We start from the raw sequence: 20120 nt of genomic DNA on the forward strand, positions 1-20120 counted from the left end.
TTAAAACATTATATGTAAATGAAAAATTAACAGATTCTCAAGATATAACGATATATTTATTAATAAACTGTAGCAGAAACAAGAAAACATTCGAAAATGTAAAGATAAGATTTCTTTTTAAGAGAATAATTTATTGAATACGTTGTGTAATATAAATTTCGCAATTAGTTAATTTTATATTTTGGGTGTCAATACTAAAGTACGATTTTCTTTTTCAATTCGACTAAATCACATATAATAAATTATAAGGCGAGCGTGGTAGTAAATTGTAATCTTTTAGTAATTATTGTTGAGAATTACTGCCCGAGATAAGAGAATTTGTTTGTAAACATGAAGTAATTAAAGAAGTTACGGTATATTTACAGTCAAGTTATACAAATCATACTAAATAACTCATCGATCAGTGCCTTTCGTTGAGAATGTTTCATTATACTTTTTTCATCGATTATAACAATATGAAAGGGCCCGTTTCAGCGAATGCACGTTATTCGATGTTGGGATAGAGAGATCTTACTTTTTGTTCTTTTTTTTGGAAAATTACGAGCTACAACTACGCTTCCAACGTAAATTATAGTAATATTTGGAGGCGCTATAAAGTAGACGTGATGAGCAAATATCAACGCGGAAGATTGAGAGTTGATACGGTGAGAGGTAAATAGAAGTAGGTAGCCAGGATTTGCACGAGAACAGAGGCTGATTAATTAAATTATCTAAAGTGTAATGCTCGAGATAACCATGGCCGGAGACCCGCCGCCGCACAGTAGAGCATGGTTGTCCCGTCGGCCAGGCTAACTCTCCCGCAAGCAGCAGTATCACAAAATATCGAAATGAAGAAAAGCTTATTGGCGCGCTCGCGATGTCCGTATCTGTCTCTTCGATCAACGGCGGATCCGGCTCTCGCAATGCTACGCGCGTCGCGCTGAACCGAAAGCGTCGGCGTTGGCCGACTGTCGACTCGCAAAGTAACCCTTACCCGCAACTATATGCCCACACGCGCCGCTCCTCGTTTGTCTCGCTAGCTGATCGATGAGCTTCTCGTACGTAGCATACAAGTAGATACCTATGGAGACAAAGAAAGAGAGAGAGAGAGAGAGAAGGAGAAGGGAGTCGGAACGAGCGAGGAGAGCAATCCGACAGAGAAGCTCAACAATCAATCGCAGGTGCGGGATATACGAGAAAGAGAGAGCGGAGGAGTAAGAGTACTCGGCGACGACGGCGGCAGCGATGGTAGTGGTGGCGGTGGTGGTGGTGGTGGTTGTCGTGGTGTTGGTGGTGGTGGTGGACGTTGTGGCATATCGCAGGTGTCGTCGAGGCGCACGCTTACGAGATGGATCACGACTCGCCGTTGCCGCTGTCGTCGCCATCCTCGTACTCGCTGCCGCTGGCGTGCTCCTCCTCGTCGTCGTCGTCGTCGAGCTCGTACTCGTCGTCGTAGAAGTCGGTGAGGTCGAGCTGCTGCTCTTGCGGCCTGGCGCGCGTCTTGATGCAGTAGTCCTCGAGGGTCAGCGGCACCACTATGCCCTCCTTCTCCGCCTCGACTTTGGCCGCTTGCGCCTGCTTCCTGCCGAGCGCGCGAACGCAGACACAAACAAAGGAGGTTCAAACGTGGTTGGATCGTGTCGCGCGGCGGCGCTTCGTCATGCCGCTTGTCTTTGTCGCGCGTCTAACCTGATGATATTCTCGTACTCCTTGTCTCGACCCTTGGAGTCGCGCCAACGTCGGTACATCACAGATGCGTCCACGTTGGCTGGGCTGTAGGTGTTGGGCTCGTTCAGCAGCGAGATCACCGACAGCAAAATCGTTCTGCGGGCCAAACCCACGCGGATGAGACAACGGTCGAGCGCGAACAATGGAATTGGACGGAAGTGCTTACCTGACGTTTTGCGTGGGGTTCCACCTCTCGCAGGGCAACTCGCCGCTCTGAGGGTCGTCGACGGGCGGATGCAGGATGGATATACACAGGTCGCCGTTCTGCAAAAAAGCGACAACGGGGAGTGAGTAGCGAAACAAAGGAGCTGCGAGCGCCGCGTCCCGGGCTCGCTCTGCCCACTTACCTCGTAGACATTGGGGTGCCAGACTTTGGTCATGAAGCGAATGCTCGGCGGGCTGTAGGGGTAGTCCGGTGGGAACTTCATGTGTGCCTGCAACGAGAAGAGGAGAGCGGGAATCAGTGTCCGTGCCGGGGATGCGGGCGAGGGTGCGCGCAATTGGAGCGATCGATCGCCCTCGCGGCGACTCGGCTGACCTGGTCATGGCCTAAATATCCTCCTTCTCCTCCTCGGGGATAGTAACCTACTTTCTTCTCCGTCTCGCGCACGCACACGCCAGCGCGTGCACGTGACTCCTTCGATTTTCCGCCTCTCGCGCGTATAGATCTTTCTCTCTCTCTTAAGACCGTCCGCGCGGCCCCGTTCACCGAAGCCGCGAACGAGCGTCCCTTGATCTCCCCGTCAGCTGATCGCCAGCGTCGTCTACGTACTCGAAGCGAGCACCGACGGATCGTTTATCCGCGCACGACCATCGGCAGCGATCGCGGCCCCCGGGCCTTTAAACGCGGCCCTTTAAACGGACGCGGTTCCACCGGCCGAATCCAAACAAAACAGTCTAGTCGGCCGAACATCGAGCACGCTGAGAGCGGCAGCGTAGAGAAAGAGAAAGCGACGCTGCGTCGAGGAACGCGGCGGTGGGGATGCCTCGACGCAAATCCACGCCACGCACACAAACGCGCGCGCGTGCACACGCACGCACGCACACGCACGCGCGCTCGTGCGACTCGCCTATTCATCGCGAGAAAGTGTGCGTGCGCAAAGGGACTAACCTTAAAATAGCCGCCTTGATAGAGGGTGTCGGGAGGCCCAAAGATCGCCACCTCCCACTCAAACATGTTGTCCTCGTTGACGAGCTTCACGCGGAAGCCCTCGACTGGCTCCTCCTGCAGGCTCTTGTATTCCAGGGCGAGAGCCCTGATTGCGCTGCTCGTCGGCTGCGCCATCACTCTCTGACTGACTCGCGACGCGTGCTCTCTATCTCTCTCTCACTCTCTCTCTCTCTTTCTCTCTCTCTTTCTTTCTCTGACACTTTACTCCACACAACTTCACTCTCTGTTTCTACACTCGTCTTTTTGTCTCTCTCGTTGGCTGCTGCTGGCTCCGACGATTCCAACTGACTGGTCGACCGGTTGATTACTGGTTGGATGGCTGGCCACACACAAAACACTGTCTGCGAGAACTGCCGAGAAACCGATCAAGGCTGCATTTCCAGCTCTTTTGTTTGCTGGCGCGCACTCTTTATGGCCACTGTTATTTTGCCTTGTTGTTCTTTGCCAGCAGCTGTGCACTACTGCGCGTTCACTACACTGCACATATCCTATCTCGTTTCGCGCTCGTTGAGTGTTCTGTTCTCTTCTCTTCTCGCGCTCTCTCTTTTTCTATCTCTCTCGCTCTCCCTTCTCTCTCTCTTTCTCACTCTGCCTCTCTGCGAGCCTGCCAAGTGCCAGATTCCCCCGCTAAACGACGAAAGCTTCGCACTACACGCAGCTAGAGACCAGAGAAGGCCTTCTCACTCGTTCCGCGTTCGGACAAGATCGGTCAAGCTCGGCTCGAGGACACAACACAACACGAAGTACGCGAGAAAAAGCGAGAGAGCTGCTTCCGTGATCGACTCCTGCAAAGCGCAGTCTATAGACCACAGTTCATACTCGCCGTTGAGGCCGCCACACACTGCGGACCAGTGCGGACTGCACTTTCCGATGCGCTGTTTTCGCTATATGCTTTCTCGTTGTTACGACATCTAATCGATTACTATTTTCCTTTTTTAGTCACCTCGTCGTACCGATCGCTGTACTACTTTGTAACTTCACACTGCCGAAGCTCGACGCAAATTATTCGGTTGTCTTGCGATGGCTCCACGATACTGTTGACGAGCGTAGATAAAACATTTTGTAATAACGATTGTATTTGAACAATTTTATTGAGCAAAGGTAATATATATATAATACATACGCAGTCCAGTACTTACCGACAAACGATAATATAGAAAAGCTTGTTTTTAAATTATTTTGTTAATCGGCGCATTTTCAACTTACCAGCAATGGAGGACGTAGATAACTTCAGTTTTCAGCTTCGCAAATTTTTTTAATAATCCTCAAATTTATAGTTTGTAATAATGAACATTTGACGACAAACAATCGAGCTGATCAATATGATTTTTCAATTGAGTCAATTTTCATAGATAATTTATCATGAAAAGAACATAGCTCTGAAAATAAAAATATGCAACTCATGATGATTGGGATTTTGAATAGTCGGACGACAGGAGTGTTCACTCACGTCATCACGCCACGATATCTGCATGTGTGTGTCGTACGTATAAGTGGTGCGTGTGGCGGCTTGAATTACCGGCAAAGCATCTCTTCCACAAAGCCACGACATCAAGCGTTCTTCCCTCTTACTTTAGGTAAATTTGTCGAATTACAATAAAACGACATTATTTTGTTAATTAGTTTTCTTACGTCTTCTTTTCGAAAAATTTCTACCAGTAGTTTTACGCATTTTTGTGTTTTTCGACAGATAAGACAAAGGTTCGAACACTTGGCTGTCCAAACGACGCTGTAATCATGGCTCCAGCTTACAATCCCGAAATAATGGGAGTGTTTGGATTCTGGACTGGGATCCTTACACTCAAACTTTTGTCTATGTCTCTTTTGACTGCGAGAACTCGATTTCGTAAGAAGGTGAGGATTGATTAAAATTTTTTTTAACATATTATCACTGCAGTTTGAGTATTTAAGTTACATAAATGAAGGTCAACCTTCACAAAATGTTAGTTTATACTCTCAATCAAATTTGAAGTGTATCATTTAAATGAAACAAGTATCATGGTAATGAATACGTGTTTGGAAACGTTTTACGCTTTATTTTCTTGTTTTTTTTTTTGCAAAATATATGCTTCAATTATAGATAATCTTATTTTCTTATCTGATGTACTTGCTTGCGTAAGAAATATAATGAGTGCTTGATTACGTAGCCAGTTGTTGATTGTAGATCATATTAAAACAACTATTCAAATTGCAATTGTCTAGAAACAAAGCATAGAATTCAGAGCAATTATGTCTTGCAGGTAGTTGCCAATCACGAAGATGCTATGATGCTGGGAAAGGTTCGTGTGGCATACGATGATGTGGATGTGGAGCGAGTTCGCAGATCACACCTAAACGACTTGGAGAACATTTTGCCATGGGTAGCCATAACGTACATTTATCTGGGAACTGCTCCAGCCAACTGGTTTGCTGCCCTGTTGATCAGAGGCTTCGTGCTATCTAGAATTGGACATACTCTGTCTTACGCTATTTTTCCTAAGCAACCCTTCCGTGCCATTACATTCTTCATTGGATTTTCTCTGACAGCCTTCGAAGCAGCTGCCACAATCTACTACTACTTGTAATTCTGACCGAAAGAAGTCAGATTGGCTAATTCATGACAATTGTAGGAGGCACCTGTGCAGAAACTAAAAACTTTCGCGAGGCTATTCATATATATATTTTTCGACACTCCGTGTGCAAAGTACGTAATGTACTATTTACAAATAACTACATCCTTTTCAAAGAAAGACTGTCATGGTTCATCTATTTTCTAGAATGTATACTGTATAATGGGAGTTTCAAGAGAGAGAGGAAGAGCGAGAAATGCATTGTAAAGGGTTGATGATTTCTTATTCTATTTACAAATAAAATAAGCGAAAGCAGAACAACCGAGTTTTAGTTAGATAGGCACGCGACAACAATTGTGAATTAGCGGTCGTCATAACGACGGAGTTGGAGTCGGCGCAGTGGACGGGCAGCGGGTGAGTAGCGCGGGAACGGAATTGGGCGCGATGGCAGTTGTCGGCCCAACGTCCCAGCCGACAACTGGCATCTGGCAGTCGACGTCCGGCCGCGAGCAGCGGCTCGGGAGCAGGCGGCGAGATGCGCGAGCAAGGAAGAGGCTGGCGAGGCGGCGGCGGCAGCGAGAGCTGATCGATCGGCGATGTTCACTGGGTCAGCGCATCGATCGCGTCCGAGTAAGTGTCAGGCCGTTTGTTCGTCGTCCCTCGGCACGCCATAGTCCTGGGCACGCTTCGCTTCGACGTTGCGTGCGCGCGGTGCCGCTCGTCAACGTCTCGATCTTGGCATGTGGCAGAGTCGGAGGCGCCCGACGCCGAAAAACTTGACGCAACGCGCGCGCGCGCGTACGACCAGCGCGAGCGCGCCGCAAGCTCGCTTCCAACTCGGGCGCTCGCGGTTAAAGTGTCAGGGTCTCCGCGCGAGCGGAGAGTCATTACACCCGCACTTGTTTTCGACGCGCGGCCTGCGCTATTTTTAGCCGCTCGCGTCAGTTTCGTCGATGCTCGAACGCGCTGTCTGACCGCCGCGAGTCACCCGAACTTTTAATTTATTGCACGCTCGCGGTGATGCATGATGCATGCGCGTACACACGCACACACGCATACGTATGCAAATACATATATATAAGCGTGACATCAGCTGCCCGCGCGAGCGTATCGCGTCATTTTATTTTTCATTTCCGAAAAAATCGTCGCCGTCGTCGCGCCGATCTCATCGCTCTCGATCCGGACGCATGCCCAATTACGACGCGCTGCGCTTGCACCATGCGCCGAGAACCACTTTTTCTTCTTTTTTCGCTCTCTTTTCTCTTGTCTCTCTCTCTTTTTTTCTTCTTCTGCTCTCTCTCTCGCGCGCGCGCGCGCGCCCTTCGCACATACGCTTAACCCGATTCGCCGTTAAGGCCCGGCGACTTCTTGGGAGTTTCGCAAATCGCTGACGCGGCACGTATCTCCGCGCGTGCACTTCGTCCGGAAACCCGCGGACGGTCGCGTCGGCAATCGCCGAAAATAGCCCGTCGTTGTGGACCGGCTCGGCGCCGCGACGAATCGGCCCGGAATCGGTCGGCCACTGCAGGTCGCGGCCTCTCGCTTGCGCGCGCGCGCCTGCCCATAAAAATCGCCCACCGCGCGGAGGCGCTCCCGCGATAACGTTCCGCCGCGGCCTCGGCCGGCGGCAGATAACGGCCGCGAGTTGCGCGACAGTCGGCGAGCAGGTCGATGGATCGATCGATCGATCGCCGCGCAGCCCACGACCAGAGGCGGACCCCGTTGCTGTCGGAAGCCGGCGACGTCGAGCCCCGATGGCTCACGGGCGGGCGTCGCGCCGATCGTGCCAATTCGATTTCGACCCGCGACTGTAACGGGATCGCCGCTCGGCCGCTCGACAGCGTCTTGCGACAACGACTCGATCGAAGCGCGCGTACTCTGCGCGCGCGACACCGAGCTAAAATCGGCGGCGACGTCGGAAACGCAACTTTGGCGAACGACGCGAAGTGACACGATCGTTGCAGCCGGGGCGACGTAGCGGAGCGGGAAACCAGGCCTCCGCGAGCTCGAGACTCGCGGCTTCGCGAGATGGCTCGGGGCGTGTACGCGAGTCGATTAGAGCGTCTCGGTAAGACCGCCGAAGAAGTTGCGCCACCGTTCTTGCGGCTGTTGACTTTTAGTCAGTGCTAGATGTGTCGTCATTCCGACCAATACGATAACGAAGCAAAACATGTGGCTCCGATCAACACGAGCCCATCGGCAGATCAGCAGCCGATCAGTGCGTCATAATACTGCCGCGGCGAGGATCGACGCTCTGCACTCGTTATCGCCGGGTAACGCGGCAATCAAAGATCGTTACCGCGGCAGCGTGACCGCGAGAGCGAGACGCGGATCCGGCGCTCGTTAGCAATTCCGCGGCGTCGCGTTAGCGCGGCGCGGCTAATTGGAAGTGAAAGAGGCGCGGTCTCGGTCGGGCAACCGAAAAAAAAAAAAAAAAAAAAAATAACTCGTACCTCGCGTGGGACGTGACCGGCGATAGATCCTCGCGGGAAAACGCGCGGCAAGACGCGAGCACGGAACCGCGCGAGATCGGTTTGGCACTTTTCCCGCGGCGAGGTTTCCGGAGGACGACGCGCGCGCGCTCGCGCGAGAGAGAGAGAGAGAGAGAGAGAAAGAGAAGAAAGGCGAGAAGGCTGCGGAGTCCGTATTTGGCGGATTGGAAGGCTGGCCGGCGGCGAGTGGGCGAACGGGAATAGCGAGTCATCGGGGCGCTCGACCGCCTGTTGCACCACGCTGGCCTCCGAATCCTGCGCCTGCTCTCGCTCTCGCGCTCTCTCATTTTTCCCCTTTTTCGCCGATGCTCGCAAATGGCAATCGGCCGTGTCGGCTTAATTTATTCGCCACGGCGCGGTCGGCTCTCGCGCGTGCCCTCGGCGGACGGGCGGTCGGGCCCCGCTCGGCGCGAGGTCCTCAGCGGGTCAAGGCCCGGCCGCGCACTCGGTGCAGCCGCGGCGAATCCGGCCGAGGAGCACAGTCGGGCCTGAAAGACGGCGGTTACGTCAGCGCGCGGCGGCGTCTCGGCACGCGCGCCGCGGCCTCGCTCGGCTTCGCCTTCGCGCGCGCGCTCGCTCGGCGCGCGTCCCACGCCGCTCGGCCGCTCGGCCGCTCGCTCGCGCGCCCGGAGGTAGGGATGCTCGCCGGATCGCTAGATCTGCCGGATCGCGCGCGCCTCCAGCCGCCAGTCCGCTACCGGCGTTCGCACCGCGAGCAAGCGCCAGCCGCACGAGCACCCACGCCCACCCACCGAACCGCCGCGCCTGCCGCACCAGCCAGACTCACCCGCGTCGACTGCCAGCCGCTCCGCCAGGACCAGCCAGCAGCGCCCGACATGAGCGGCTCGAGCCGCGAGGCCAGCGCGGAGCTGGTCCATAGCCACAGCGAGACGGTGAGCACGAGCAGGTTCGCGCGCGAGGCCGAGAGCCGGCGGACCGCGGGCGCCGGGCCCAGCCCCGGCCTCGCCCAGCTGGACCTGCTGGCGGAGAAGCTGCGCAGCGAGGGCGACGCGCTGACCGGCGGCGAGCCGCGCGCCCAGAGGAGCCGGCTGGCCGAGCGCGCCGAGGACCGCTTCGACTACTCGGCCAGCTTCTACGTGGAGCGCAACGAGAGCTACGAGGCCGCGGCCGACGACTCGGGCGTCTGCCTGGAGCGCAGCGCGGACTCCCGGGACGGCCACTCGCGCAGCCCCAGCGTGGAGCGCTACCGGGAGATCCGCGTGGTCCGCGAGCCGGAGGCCGACAAGGACCGCTACACGGTCACGCGGAAGAGCGTGCTGATCGAGACGAGCGACGACGCGGCGGGCGGCGCGCCGCTGGACGACGCCGCCGCCGCCGCCGCCGCCGCCGAGAGCTACACCGTCACGAAGAACCTACGGCTGCGCGAGGTCGGCTCGACGGCGCGCCAGCAGCGCGTCGACAAGGACCTCGTCACCGTCACGGAGAAGAGCGTGGTGATCGAGAGCGGCGGCGGCGGCGGCGACCAGACCGACGGCCAGGCGCGCGGCCGCAAGCAGCTGGTGCTGGAGACCACCGAGCCCGTCGTCAAGACCGTCTGCCCCGACAAGGACGTCTACACCGTCACGCAGAAGAGCGTGGTCGTGGAGACGAGCGACGAGCGTGCGCCGCAGCCGTCACCGCGCGCCTGGAACGGCACCTTTGTGCACGAGAGGACGAGTGCGACCAGCACCGAGACGCAGCAGTCCGCGGCGGCCGACCTCGTGACCAGACGCGAGGTCGAGGTGCTGGTGGAGGCGAGCGAGCCGGCCAAGCCGCGCGTCAGCTCCGCCTGGGACGGCACCTTCGTGCACGAGACGACCACGAGCAGCTCCGCGAACAGCACGGAGCTGCGGCAGAGCGGCGCCGGTGCGACCGATCGACCGAGCGACCTCGTGACCACCAGGCGCGAGCTGGAGGTGCTGGCGGAGGTGAGCGAGCCGGCCAAGCCGCGCGTCAGCTCCGCCTGGGACGGCACCTTCGTGCACGAGACGACCACGAGCACGGAGCTGCAGCAGAGCGGCGCCGGCACCGTTGAGCGGCCGAGCGACGTCGTGACCAGGCGCGAGCTGGAGGTGCTGGTGGAGACGAACGAACCGGCGGCCAAGCCTTCCGCCACCTCCGCCTGGGACGGCACCTTCGTGCACGAGACGACGACGAGCAGCATCACGACGAGCACGGAGCTGCAGCAGAGCGCCGGGGGTACCGAGCAGCCGACCACCCATGTGACCAGACGCGAGGTGGAGGTGCTGGTGGAAGCGAGCGAACCCACAAAGCCTCGCGTCACCTCCTCCTGGGACGGCACCTTCGTGCACGACACGACCACGAGTAACACCATGACGAGCACAGAGTTGCAGCAGAGCGGTGTCGGTATCACCGAGCGACCGAGCGACCTCGTGACCAGGCGCGAGCTGGAGGTACTCGTGGAGGCGAACGAGCCGGCCAAGCTTTCCAGCACCTCCGCCTGGGACGGTACCTTCGTGCACGAGACGACGACCACGACGAGCAGCATCACGACGAGCACGGAGCTGCAGCAGAGCAGCGGCGGCATCGAGCAGCCGACCACCCATGTGACCAGGCGCGAGGTGGAGGTGCTGGTTGAGGCGAGCGAGCCCACCGAGCCGCGCGTCACCTCTAGCAGCAAGCTCAACGCCTCCACCTGGGACGGCTCTTTCGTGACCGAGAGCAAGCCCACTGGGCCTCGGCGGCCGTCGATGCCCAACGACACGACCACCACCACCACCACCACCACCACGCTCCTCTACGACGTGGCCGACTCGAGACAGCAGCTCGACTCCAGCATCAGCTCCAGTCGGGACTACGAGCACACGATCGTGAGTATCGCCCATGCGCACAGCGTCGCGGCGCCGATCGCGAGCATTCTCCACGGCTGCGTGGTGCAGGCGGCCAGATAAGGCACTCGCGCGTGCGTGCATAATAAATCGGCGCGATAAGCGGCTTATCGGCGGCGTCGTGGCGACGTGGCGTCGTCGCGCTCGTCGAGAGAGATGCGCCGATTCGCGTTCGTGAGTCGCGTGCTCGAGGGCTACTGGCGCCACGCCGCGTCGGGCCTCGGTCGCGGAGCGGCGGAGCGTGTCCGACGACCTCGCACGCGCAGCCACCACTGCGGCTGTCAGGTAGGACCTCCGTCGCGAGCTGTTTGCTCTGCTGTGCACACCCGGCCACGCGGCGCACGCGAGCCGAGCCGATTGATTATTCCGCGGACAAAGCCGGCCGAAGCGAGAGAAAACTACCAAATCGGGACAATGCTCGCGGCGCGATGTGTCGAGTGCGCGCTTGCGTAAGCCTCAACCTTGCTCTCTCTCTCTCTCTCTCTCTCTCTCTCTCTCTCTCTCTCTCTCTCTCTCTCTCTCTCTCTCTCTCTATCTCTCTCTCTATCTCTCTCTCTCTCTCTTTCCTTCTCTCCGTTTTCAATTCCACGTATAGTCAGACTCGTGCGCAACTGCGATCGTCTTTTTCGTGGCTGTGCGCGGTGACTCAGCTGGCGACCGCGCGATATCTGCCGTCAGCCAGGCCGCGCCCCGAGGTGCGCCGTCGGCCGCTGTACTAGATCTTTATATGCGGACCATGCCAATTGCAGGATCACGCGGACCAGCAGCACGCGACTACGCAGGCTCTGCTGAGCAACCAGCAGTACGCGCGAGTCACCAGCTCCAGCTCGCCCGAGCGTCTGGAGCCCCTTCCCGCCATCCCCAACCTCCGGCAGGACAAGCCGCGGCCCGGTAGGAAACAGCCCAGGGACTCGACCAGACGGTAAACGTTGTCGCGCTCACGGCTGCCGCTCAAGAGCGCGCGTTCACTTTCGTATTCTCGCCCAGATCCTCCGGTCCGAGCAGATCGCCGCCACCAGAGCCGAGCGCCACCTCCACTCCCAAAGAGAAGGTCCCGAGCAAGCGCAGGCCCGACGACGAGCAGCTCGCCCCTCTAGAGACGCCAGACATCCTTGCAAAGATCCCCCACAAGGAGCAATGCATCTGCGAGCTGTGCACCTGCGGGTAAGTGGTTCGCCGCGTCGACGCCCGAGCGAAACAACCCACGTGCGTACTGATCGGTAGGCGACATCGGTGCCCGCACAACGACTTCGACGACCACCTGGAGATTCCGGACGAGCCGCTGCTCTCGGTTACCTCGTACAAGCAGGAATTCGACGAGAAGCACGTCGAGCGGCAAACCGGCTACTACCACAGCGACCATCTCCGCATGGAGGGTCAGTTCGTCGGCGAGCGCAAGACCGACTTCGTGCCCGCGAGGGCCGAGCGAGTTCCCGTTATCAAGCCCCAAGACAACTTGAGACCGGAGGGCGCTTTCGAGAGTGAGCCACTCTGCCCCCGACCCCGCGGCTATCGTGGCAAGCGCACTCACGGAGTCGTCTTTGCAGGTGTGACCACGACAGAGCTGGTTTTTACCGGGGCAACCGGAGAGAGACCCAGAGCCGAGCGGCGCAATACCTACACCAAGACCGAGGGAGAGTTTACTTCCGAGACCACCTCGAGAACCGAGTTTGTCGACCACCGGACCACCGTTCAGAGGGCGGAGATCATTCGCAGAGCCGATAACTTACAGCCCGAGGGTGACTTTGAGAAGCGGCCGAAGGAAGAAGCTCCGAAGCTAGCTCCCAGGCCAGCAATTACTAGGCCGGACGACAATTTAAAGCCGGAGGGCCCGTTCGAGGGCAGGCCGAAAGATGACTATGTGGTCGTTCGCGGCGAGCGCGTCGACGTCATTAAGCGTACCGATAATTTACGCATGGAGGGTGAGTTCACGGACACGCGGACGCGGGACGACTTCAAGGTCGTGCGCGGCGAGCGCGTCGAGATAATTAAACACGAAGACAACTTGCGACCGGAGGGCACGTTCGAAGGCAAGCCGAAGGACGACTACGTGGTTGTTCGCGGCGAGCGTGTCGATGTCGTCAAACGCACCGACAATCTGCGTATGGAGGGCGAGTTCACGGACACTCGAACGCGAGACGACTTCAAAGTGGTACGGGGCGAGCGCGTCGAAGTTGTCAAGCATGAAGACAACTTGCGGCCAGAGGGTCCCTTCGAAGGCAAGCCCAAAGACGATTATCTTCCGAAACGTAGCGAGAAGCCTCAAATGATTAAGCCGGACGACAATTTGAAGCCCGAAGGAGGTTTCGAGTGGCCGAAAAAACCTGTGGTTCAACCGGGTGAAAAGCGTACTCCCATTCGACACGCCGATAACCTGCAGCCCGAGGGAGATTTCGAGAAGCGTCCGAAGGAGGAAGCTCCAAAGTTGGCACCCAGACCGGCGATCACCAAGCCCGACGACAACCTAAAGCCGGAGGGTCCGTTCGAGGGCAAGCCGAAAGACGATTACGTGATCGTGGTCGGCGAGCGCGTCGACATCGTCAAACACACCGACAATCTGCGTATGGAGGGCGAGTTCACGGACACTCGAACGCGAGACGACTTCAAAGTGGTACGGGGCGAGCGCGTCGAAGTTGTCAAGCATGAAGACAACTTGCGGCCAGAGGGTCCCTTCGAAGGCAAGCCCAAAGACGATTATCTTCCGAAACGTAGCGAGAAGCCTCAAATGATTAAGCCGGACGACAATTTGAAGCCCGAAGGAGGTTTCGAGTGGCCAAAAAAACCAGTGATTCGACCAGGCGAGAAGCGTACTCCTATTCGACACGCCGATAACCTGCAGCCCGAGGGAGACTTCGAGAAGCGGCCGAAGGAGGAAGCTCCGAAGTTGGCACCCAGGCCGGCGATCACCAAGCCTAACGACAATCTAAAGCCGGAGGGCCCATTCGAGGGCAGGCCGAAGGACGACTACGTGGTCGTTCGCGGCGAGCGCGTTGACATTGTCAAACACACCGACAATCTACGCATGGAGGGCGACTTCACGGACACGCGAACGCGGGACGACTTTAAAGTGGTACGGGGCGAGCGAGTCGAGGTCGTCAAGCACGAGGACAACTTGCGGCCGGAGGGGCCGTTCGAGGGTAGGCCGAAAAACGACTACGTGGCCGTACGCGGCGAGCGCGTCGACGTCGTCAAGCGCACCGACAATTTGCGCATGGAGGGCGAGTTCACGGACACGCGAACACGGGATGACTTCAAAGTGGTGCGAGGCGAGCGCGTCGAGGTCGTCAAGCACGAGGACAACTTGCGATTAGAGGGTCCATTCGAAGGCAAGCCCAAGGATGATTATCTTCCGAAACGTAGCGAGAAGCCCCAGATGATCAAGCCGGACGATAATCTGAAGCCCGAAGGAGACTTCGAGCGGCCGGAAAAGCCCGTGGTCCGCCCGGGCGAGAAGCGTACTCCCATTCGACACGCCGACAACTTGAAGCCGGAAGGCGATTTTGTAAAACGTAAACCGGAAGAGTACACGCCGGTGATAAGACCGGCGCCGATAAAGCCTCACGATAATCTGTATCCGGAGGGTGATTTTGAGAGACCGAAACCTAAGGAGGCACCTAAGAAAGGAGACAGGGCTCCGGTTAAGAAGCCAGTGGATAACCTTAAGCCCCAGGGAGAGTTCGAGAAGCGACCGAAGCCAGAAGTGCCTAAAGCCGAACGAGCGCCAGTGAAGAAACCCGAAGATAATTTGCGCCCCGAAGGCGAATTTGAAAGACCTGAGAAGTCACCAGTTAAACCGGGCGAAAGGCGTTCGCCCATCAGGCACGAAGATCATTTGCGACTAGAAGGGGACTTTGAAAGACCGAAAAAGACGCCGCAGAGTCCAGCAGAGCGGCGCTCGCCCATCAAGCACGAAGACACTTTACGTCCCGAAGGTGAATTCGAAAGACCTGAGAAGTCACCAGTTAAACCGGGCGAGAGACGTTCGCCCATCAGACACGAAGACCACTTGCGACTAGAAGGGGACTTTGAGAGACCGAAAAAGACGCCACACAGCCCAGCAGAGCGGCGTTCGCCCATCAAGCACCAAGACACTTTACGTCCAGAAGGTGAATTCGAAAGACCGAAACGTAAAGAAGCGCCTAAGAAGGGGGAGAGAGCTGCCGTGAAGAAACCAGAGGACAATCTAAAGCCCAAAGGGGAGTTCGCCAAACGACCTAAACTCGAAGCCCCCAAGGGTGAACGCGCTCCAGTGAAGAAACCGGAAGATAATCTTCGCCCCGAGGGAGATTTCGATAGGCCCCGTAAAGCACCGGTCGGTCCAGGGGAAAGACGATCGCCGATCAGGCACGAAGACAACTTGCGCCTGGAAGGTGACTTTGATAGACCCAAGAAAACTCCATACGGTCCAGCTGAGCGGCGATCACCAATTAAATATGAAGATAATCTGCGGCCGGAAGGCGATTTCGAAAGGCCAAAACCTAAAGAGGCACCGAAGAAGGGCGACAGAGCTCCAGTGAAGAAGCCCGAAGATAATCTGAAGCCTGAAGGTCAGTTCGCCAAACGACCAAAACCGGAAGCGCCCAGAGGTGAGCGTGCCCCAGTGAAGAAACCGGAGGACAATCTGCGCCCGGAAGGGGAGTTTGACCGACCTCGAAAGGCACCAGTTGGTCCAGCAGAGAGACGATCACCGATCAAGTACGAGGATAATTTGCGACCGGAAGGTGACTTCGAAAGGCCGAAACCTAAAGAGGCACCGAAGAAGGGCGACAGAGCTCCAGTGAAGAAGCCAGAGGATAATTTGAAGCCCGAAGGGACGTTTGCCAAACGACCGAAACCGGAAGTGCCCAGAGGTGAGCGTGCCCCAGTGAAGAAACCGGAGGACAATTTACGCCCGGAAGGAGACTTTGACCGACCTCGAAAGGTACCAGTTGGTCCAGCAGAGAGGCGCTCGCCGATCAAGTACGAGGACAATTTACGACCAGAAGGCGAATTCGACAGACCTAAGCCCAAGGAAGCGCCCAGGAAAGGCGACAGAGCTCCGGTGAAGAAGCCAGAGGATAATCTGAAGCCCGAAGGACCCATGGACATACGGCCCAGAGACGACTACAAGCCAGCTCGCGGCGAGAGAGCGGAGATCGTTAAGCACACGGATAATCTGCACATGGAGGGCCACATGCAGACCGTGACGTCGAAGGACGACTTCAAGAACTTCGTGTTACGGGAGCGCGCCGAGGTGAACAAGTACCAGGACAACCTGCGCATGGAGGGCGAATTCGTGGACAAGCGCACTCGCGACGATTACAAGCTGGTCAAGGCCGAGCGCACGTCGGTGGTGAAGCACGAGGACAACCTGAGGCTCGAGGGCCAGTTCGAGAGGGTCGAGAAGGGAGGACCGACCGTACCGGCGGAGAGGCGCTCCCCCATTAAGCAAACCGACAATTTGAGAATCGAGGGCCAGTTCGAGAGGGTCGAGAAAAGAGGGCCGTGCGTACCGGCGGAGAGGCGCTCTCCCATCAGACAGACCGACAACTTGCGAATGGAGGGTCAGTTCGAGCGGCCCCAGAACGTGACGCACGCCCCGGGCGAGAGGCGAACGCCCATTCGGCCCACCGACAACCTGCGCCCCGAGGGCGAGTTCGTCAGGGCGCCGAAGAAGCAGGCCCCGCTGAGAGGCGATCGGGCCGAGGTGCGCAAACCGCTGGACAACCTCAAGCCCGAAGGCAAGTTGGAGATGCCCGAGCGGACGCTGCTGGTGAAGCAGCAGCAGCAGCAGCAGCAGCAGCAGCAGCAGCAGCAACAGACGCAGCAAGAAACGAGCGAGCGGCGCTCGACGACCAAGCTGGACAGGATGGAAAAGATGGAGAAGGTGGAGAAGGTGGAGAAGGTGGAGAAGGTTGAGAAGGTCGAGAAGGTCGAGAAGGTTGAGAGAATGGAGAAGGTGGAGAAGGTGGAGCAGCGCAAGGCGATCCGACACAGCGATCTGCACAACGAAAGCGAGTTCGAGAGGACGCTGCGCGCGGAGGACAAGCAGGTGGCACGGCGCGCGCAGGACTCCCAAGAGCTGCGCACGGAAGTCCGCCAGCAGACGAGCGCCGAACAGCACCGGGCGACGGCCGGCCAGAGCTACCGGCGCGAGGACCGGCTGCGCATGGAGGGCCGCGTCGAGTGCCACTGCGGCTCCGACGACAGAAGGACCGCGAGCACGACGAGCACGACGACGACGCAGCATCAGCATCATCATCAGCATCAGCATCAGCATCAGCATCAGCATCAGCATCAGCTGCAGCAGCAACTGCAGCAGCAGCAGCAGCAGCAGCAACGCAGCCAGACGAGCCAGACGAGCAGCGCCCTGCGGGCCAGCTACAGCGCGCACGGCGAGATGCGCGGCCGCGAGGAGCAGGTGACGCGCGAGCTGTCGCCCACGCGCGCGCACAAGCGCTGGAACGTGATCAGCGCGAGCACGGACATCAGCAACACGGCGCTGCATCGGCGCATCGCCGAGAGCGAGCGGCGCGAGGTGCGCGTGCTGCGCTCGCAGCCGCCGCGCGACAACCTGGCAGTGGGCGGCTCGTTCTACCAGTGCAGCGAGTCCTCGGCCGGCTTCGAGGCCACGGCCGAGGCGCGCAGCCTGTACCGGCGCGACTTCGCGCCGCGCCGCCAGGGCCCCTGCCCGGCCGCGCTGCTGCAGCAGGAGCGCGCACCCTTCCGCCACACTCGCGACACGCCCCGCCACAAGTTCTACGTGCCCGTGCTCCAGTCCAACTGACCACCCCCTCGCTTCAATCCGGCCTCGCTAGCTCCTGCACTCTTTTGCATCCTCGCTGCACCACTTTATTTAAGCGTTCTCTCGCGTGTATCGTTATATAGCCGGATATTATACGTTATACCGTATGTTGCCATAAATACAATAAAAATCAAGTTATTAACATATAGTATCTAACCGCTAACCATCTGCTCATTTTTATTTGCGCATTCAAGCTTCACCTTGAATCCCTAACCCTCATGTATTTGTTTCGTTTCACCGCAATAAAGCTTGATTTGAAAATGTATTTGATGTCGCACTTCCTTTTTATTTTCTTCCACCCCACCTGCTTCGTTATTTATGCCACATTTCAGTTGCATACCTATGCAAATTTGTCTTTTCGAGCGCCGATGGCCATTAGTCTTCAATCTCTTCGCGAAGCTAACGAAGAGCAACGAATTGACTTGAGAGCGATATATGAACGAGTCGGTTCTCCATTGCGTATTTTCACTGAATACGCGATCGGTAGACATTCTTTTCTATTTTTCCAATCGTCGTCGGAACGTGTGTTCGCTATTTATAAGCTTTTCTAAAGGATATCAGCAATGTATGCATTGTCAATGTGTGCGGTATTTCTGTAAATAAGATAATTTATTTTTTCCAGTACGCAATAAAGTGTATGAATTTTATAAGTGGCAATGAGAATATTGGTTATTTAGTGATTCGTGCGCGATAAACGAGCGAACGCCATGCCGAAGAAAACGAAGGACATGATTATTTTAATCCGACGCCGATGTATCAGCCGAATTGCAGCTGAGCCTTGGGGCGAAGGCTAACGGCAGCGGGAGAAAAGTGGTGCGTGAGCCAGACTGTGGCGCTGAAAAAGCCGCTCGCGGCCGACTTTCCCAAGGATCGCTCGACTGTAAATAGCAAAGAGAGCGAGAGACGCTGGGGCCGATGAATAACCAAGGCAAAGCAGCGTTTTTTTTCCTCCATTTATTTAAAAAAATCGATGTCTGAGAAATGGTGTTCACAATAATATGGTACGACGACATATCGGCAAATACAGATAATAATCATTTATAATTCTTAAATGTGTCTGTGTCTGCGTGTATTCGTGTGTCGGTGCGCCTCGTCGCTTGTTTCTGTCGTGTCCTGCGTGTGGGTGTGTGTCTGCCTGTCGCTTGTAATTTAACACAAATAACATTGGCTATATACAAATATTACAATCGCACATAATTATTCCTCTCGATCCTTTTTGCCGCCTAGCCCATGATTTTGCCTCGACTGATGCAACCTGTATAGTACGTCTGTCTCTTGGGCTCGAGTATTTTCTCGCAATATTTTGACAATTTTTATAAGGTACTGGAATACGAGCGATGCTTCGAACTGACGAGTCGAGCCAACGATACGGATCTCGAATAATAATCTAACAATGCAAGTTTCTTTTTCCGTCGGCGCTCTTATCCTTATCAAAGACAGAGAAAAATAGTGATATAAGAATGGAAGCAGCAGGTGTGAGAGACGAGATAAAGAGAAAATTGTGTGGGAGAGACAAATGATAAAACTTCAAAGAAATTTTTTTCTTTTTCACTTTTTGCTTTTTTCCATCTATTCTCATTTCGTATAAAACAAGTGAACATTTGATTTGACAAAGCTTTTGTTCTCTCTCGCTCCCTCCCACCCGTTTGGGCATCGAGACACTCAACATCGTAAACAATTCAAAACATGTGACGCCACATAATTCGTTTTTAATTGGTAACGCATTTACAACTCATCAATTCATGTTTTACAAAAGGTATTCAAAGACCAAATTAGATTTGTTAAAATTATACTAGTATTCATAATAATCATCATAAAAATAACAACAGCGACAAGAACAGTAAAAGTAGAGATAAAATTGTCAAATAATAATAATAGTCATAATAATTTAACCATCCACGTGCCAAGCGTGCATACGTATGTGCTGACATGTCTATATGATAGTAACTAGATTTATAATTTATTTATATTTTTTAATGACTATCTTTAAGTACTAGATGATAGAAAAAATTCGCTAATTTGAATGATTAACTACATTAATAGATTTTCCTCCCTAATAAATTTTATGTATGTATATAATTAATCTGGGCACTGCGACTCAGTCAAAGTTACTCGAGTAAATTGACATTACGCCATGACGTTGCGCCGATCCTTCGACTAGTACAGTCATACAATATGTGTGAGTGCGTTGTATCTTAGCAAGTGTGTCAATGTGTATTCTCGCAATCCACTCTCTGTACTCATTCTTCATTTATGTTTCTCTGTTTGTATTAGTCACAGTGTTTCCTGTATCAGCGCCTTACCTCGCAACTATTTACTCGAATCGGCGTTTATAATAATCAGATCTGCGCGTGTAATATAATAATCTTTAACATTATTAACGTAATCGACGGCTCCACAATTTGGCACATGCTTGTACATGCTCGCTTCCTTTTCCTTTCTTTCGAATACTCTATGTTACCGCTTTCCCGTTATCACACCTAGATCAATATATTTAGTTGTATCCACTGTTAACAATCAACATGTCTTGTAAGAAATCGAATTTTTGAGATTTTCTCGACAACAATT

General features: G+C 55.2%; 3 protein-coding genes across 5 annotated transcripts; 2 read left to right on the forward strand and 1 right to left on the reverse strand.

The window, feature by feature from the left end:
* Nucleotides 1-40: 40 nt before the first annotated feature.
* LOC131666516 (ubiquitin-conjugating enzyme E2 R2) lies at nt 41-3898 on the reverse strand. The gene is made up of 5 exons (XM_058939264.1): nt 2819-3898; nt 2055-2141; nt 1874-1971; nt 1669-1803; nt 41-1561 (listed from the first exon to the last, which is right to left on the reverse strand). The coding sequence occupies exons 1-5, from the start codon at nt 2990-2992 to the stop codon at nt 1333-1335; spliced, it is 723 nt and encodes a 240-aa protein (XP_058795247.1). The 5' UTR covers nt 2993-3898; the 3' UTR covers nt 41-1332.
* On the forward strand, nt 1886-5737 carry LOC131666517 (microsomal glutathione S-transferase 1-like). Its single transcript, XM_058939265.1, has 5 exons — nt 1886-1994; nt 4304-4455; nt 4569-4732; nt 5119-5561; nt 5635-5737. Exons 1-4 carry the CDS (start codon nt 1942-1944, stop codon nt 5440-5442), a joined length of 693 nt encoding a protein of 230 aa, XP_058795248.1. The 5' UTR covers nt 1886-1941; the 3' UTR covers nt 5443-5561; nt 5635-5737.
* Nucleotides 5738-5866: 129 nt separating this feature from the next.
* Nucleotides 5867-17544, forward strand: LOC131666514 (trichohyalin). Of its 3 annotated transcripts, none has more exons than XM_058939251.1 (5): nt 5867-6057; nt 8723-10750; nt 11518-11690; nt 11756-11932; nt 11993-17544. In XM_058939251.1, the coding sequence occupies exons 1-5, from the start codon at nt 5872-5874 to the stop codon at nt 17532-17534; spliced, it is 8106 nt and encodes a 2701-aa protein (XP_058795234.1). In that variant the 5' UTR covers nt 5867-5871; the 3' UTR covers nt 17535-17544. The 3 variants fall into 3 exon arrangements, with proteins under 3 accessions (XP_058795234.1, XP_058795232.1, XP_058795233.1); XM_058939250.1 differs by lacking the exon at nt 5867-6057 and having other exon boundaries at nt 7897-10750; nt 11993-12249; nt 12316-17544; XM_058939249.1 differs by lacking the exon at nt 5867-6057 and having other exon boundaries at nt 7896-10750.
* The last annotated feature ends 2576 nt before the right edge of the window (nt 17545-20120 follow it).

The sequence above is a fragment of the Phymastichus coffea genome, unplaced genomic scaffold, assembly GCF_024137745.1.
Source record: "Phymastichus coffea isolate CEN01 unplaced genomic scaffold, Cenicafe_Pcof_1.1 PCOF00059, whole genome shotgun sequence".
NCBI lineage: Eukaryota > Metazoa > Arthropoda > Insecta > Hymenoptera > Eulophidae > Phymastichus > Phymastichus coffea.

Bases quoted from the DNA above. Each gene is read 5' to 3' on its own strand.
- LOC131666517 (XM_058939265.1), top strand. From the start codon at position 1,942: ATGCAGGATGGATATACACAGGTCGCCGTTCTGCAAAAAAGCGACAAC. The intron at 1,995-4,303 runs GTGAGTAGCGAA...GATTTTGAATAG, and splicing joins CAAAAAAGCGACAACGGGGA to TCGGACGACAGGAGTGTTCA. The intron at 4,733-5,118 runs GTGAGGATTGAT...TATGTCTTGCAG, and splicing joins GAACTCGATTTCGTAAGAAG to GTAGTTGCCAATCACGAAGA.
- LOC131666516 (XM_058939264.1), bottom strand. From the start codon at position 2,992: ATGGCGCAGCCGACGAGCAGCGCAATCAGGGCTCTCGCCCTGGAATAC. The intron at 1,972-2,054 runs GTAAGTGGGCAG...GCTTTTTTGCAG, and splicing joins GGCACCCCAATGTCTACGAG to AACGGCGACCTGTGTATATC. The intron at 1,804-1,873 runs GTAAGCACTTCC...TTTGGCCCGCAG, and splicing joins AACCCCACGCAAAACGTCAG to AACGATTTTGCTGTCGGTGA.
- LOC131666514 (XM_058939249.1), top strand. From the start codon at position 8,225: ATGCTCGCAAATGGCAATCGGCCGTGTCGGCTTAATTTATTCGCCACG. The intron at 11,691-11,755 runs GTAAACGTTGTC...ATTCTCGCCCAG, and splicing joins CCCAGGGACTCGACCAGACG to ATCCTCCGGTCCGAGCAGAT. The intron at 11,933-11,992 runs GTAAGTGGTTCG...ACTGATCGGTAG, and splicing joins TGCGAGCTGTGCACCTGCGG to GCGACATCGGTGCCCGCACA.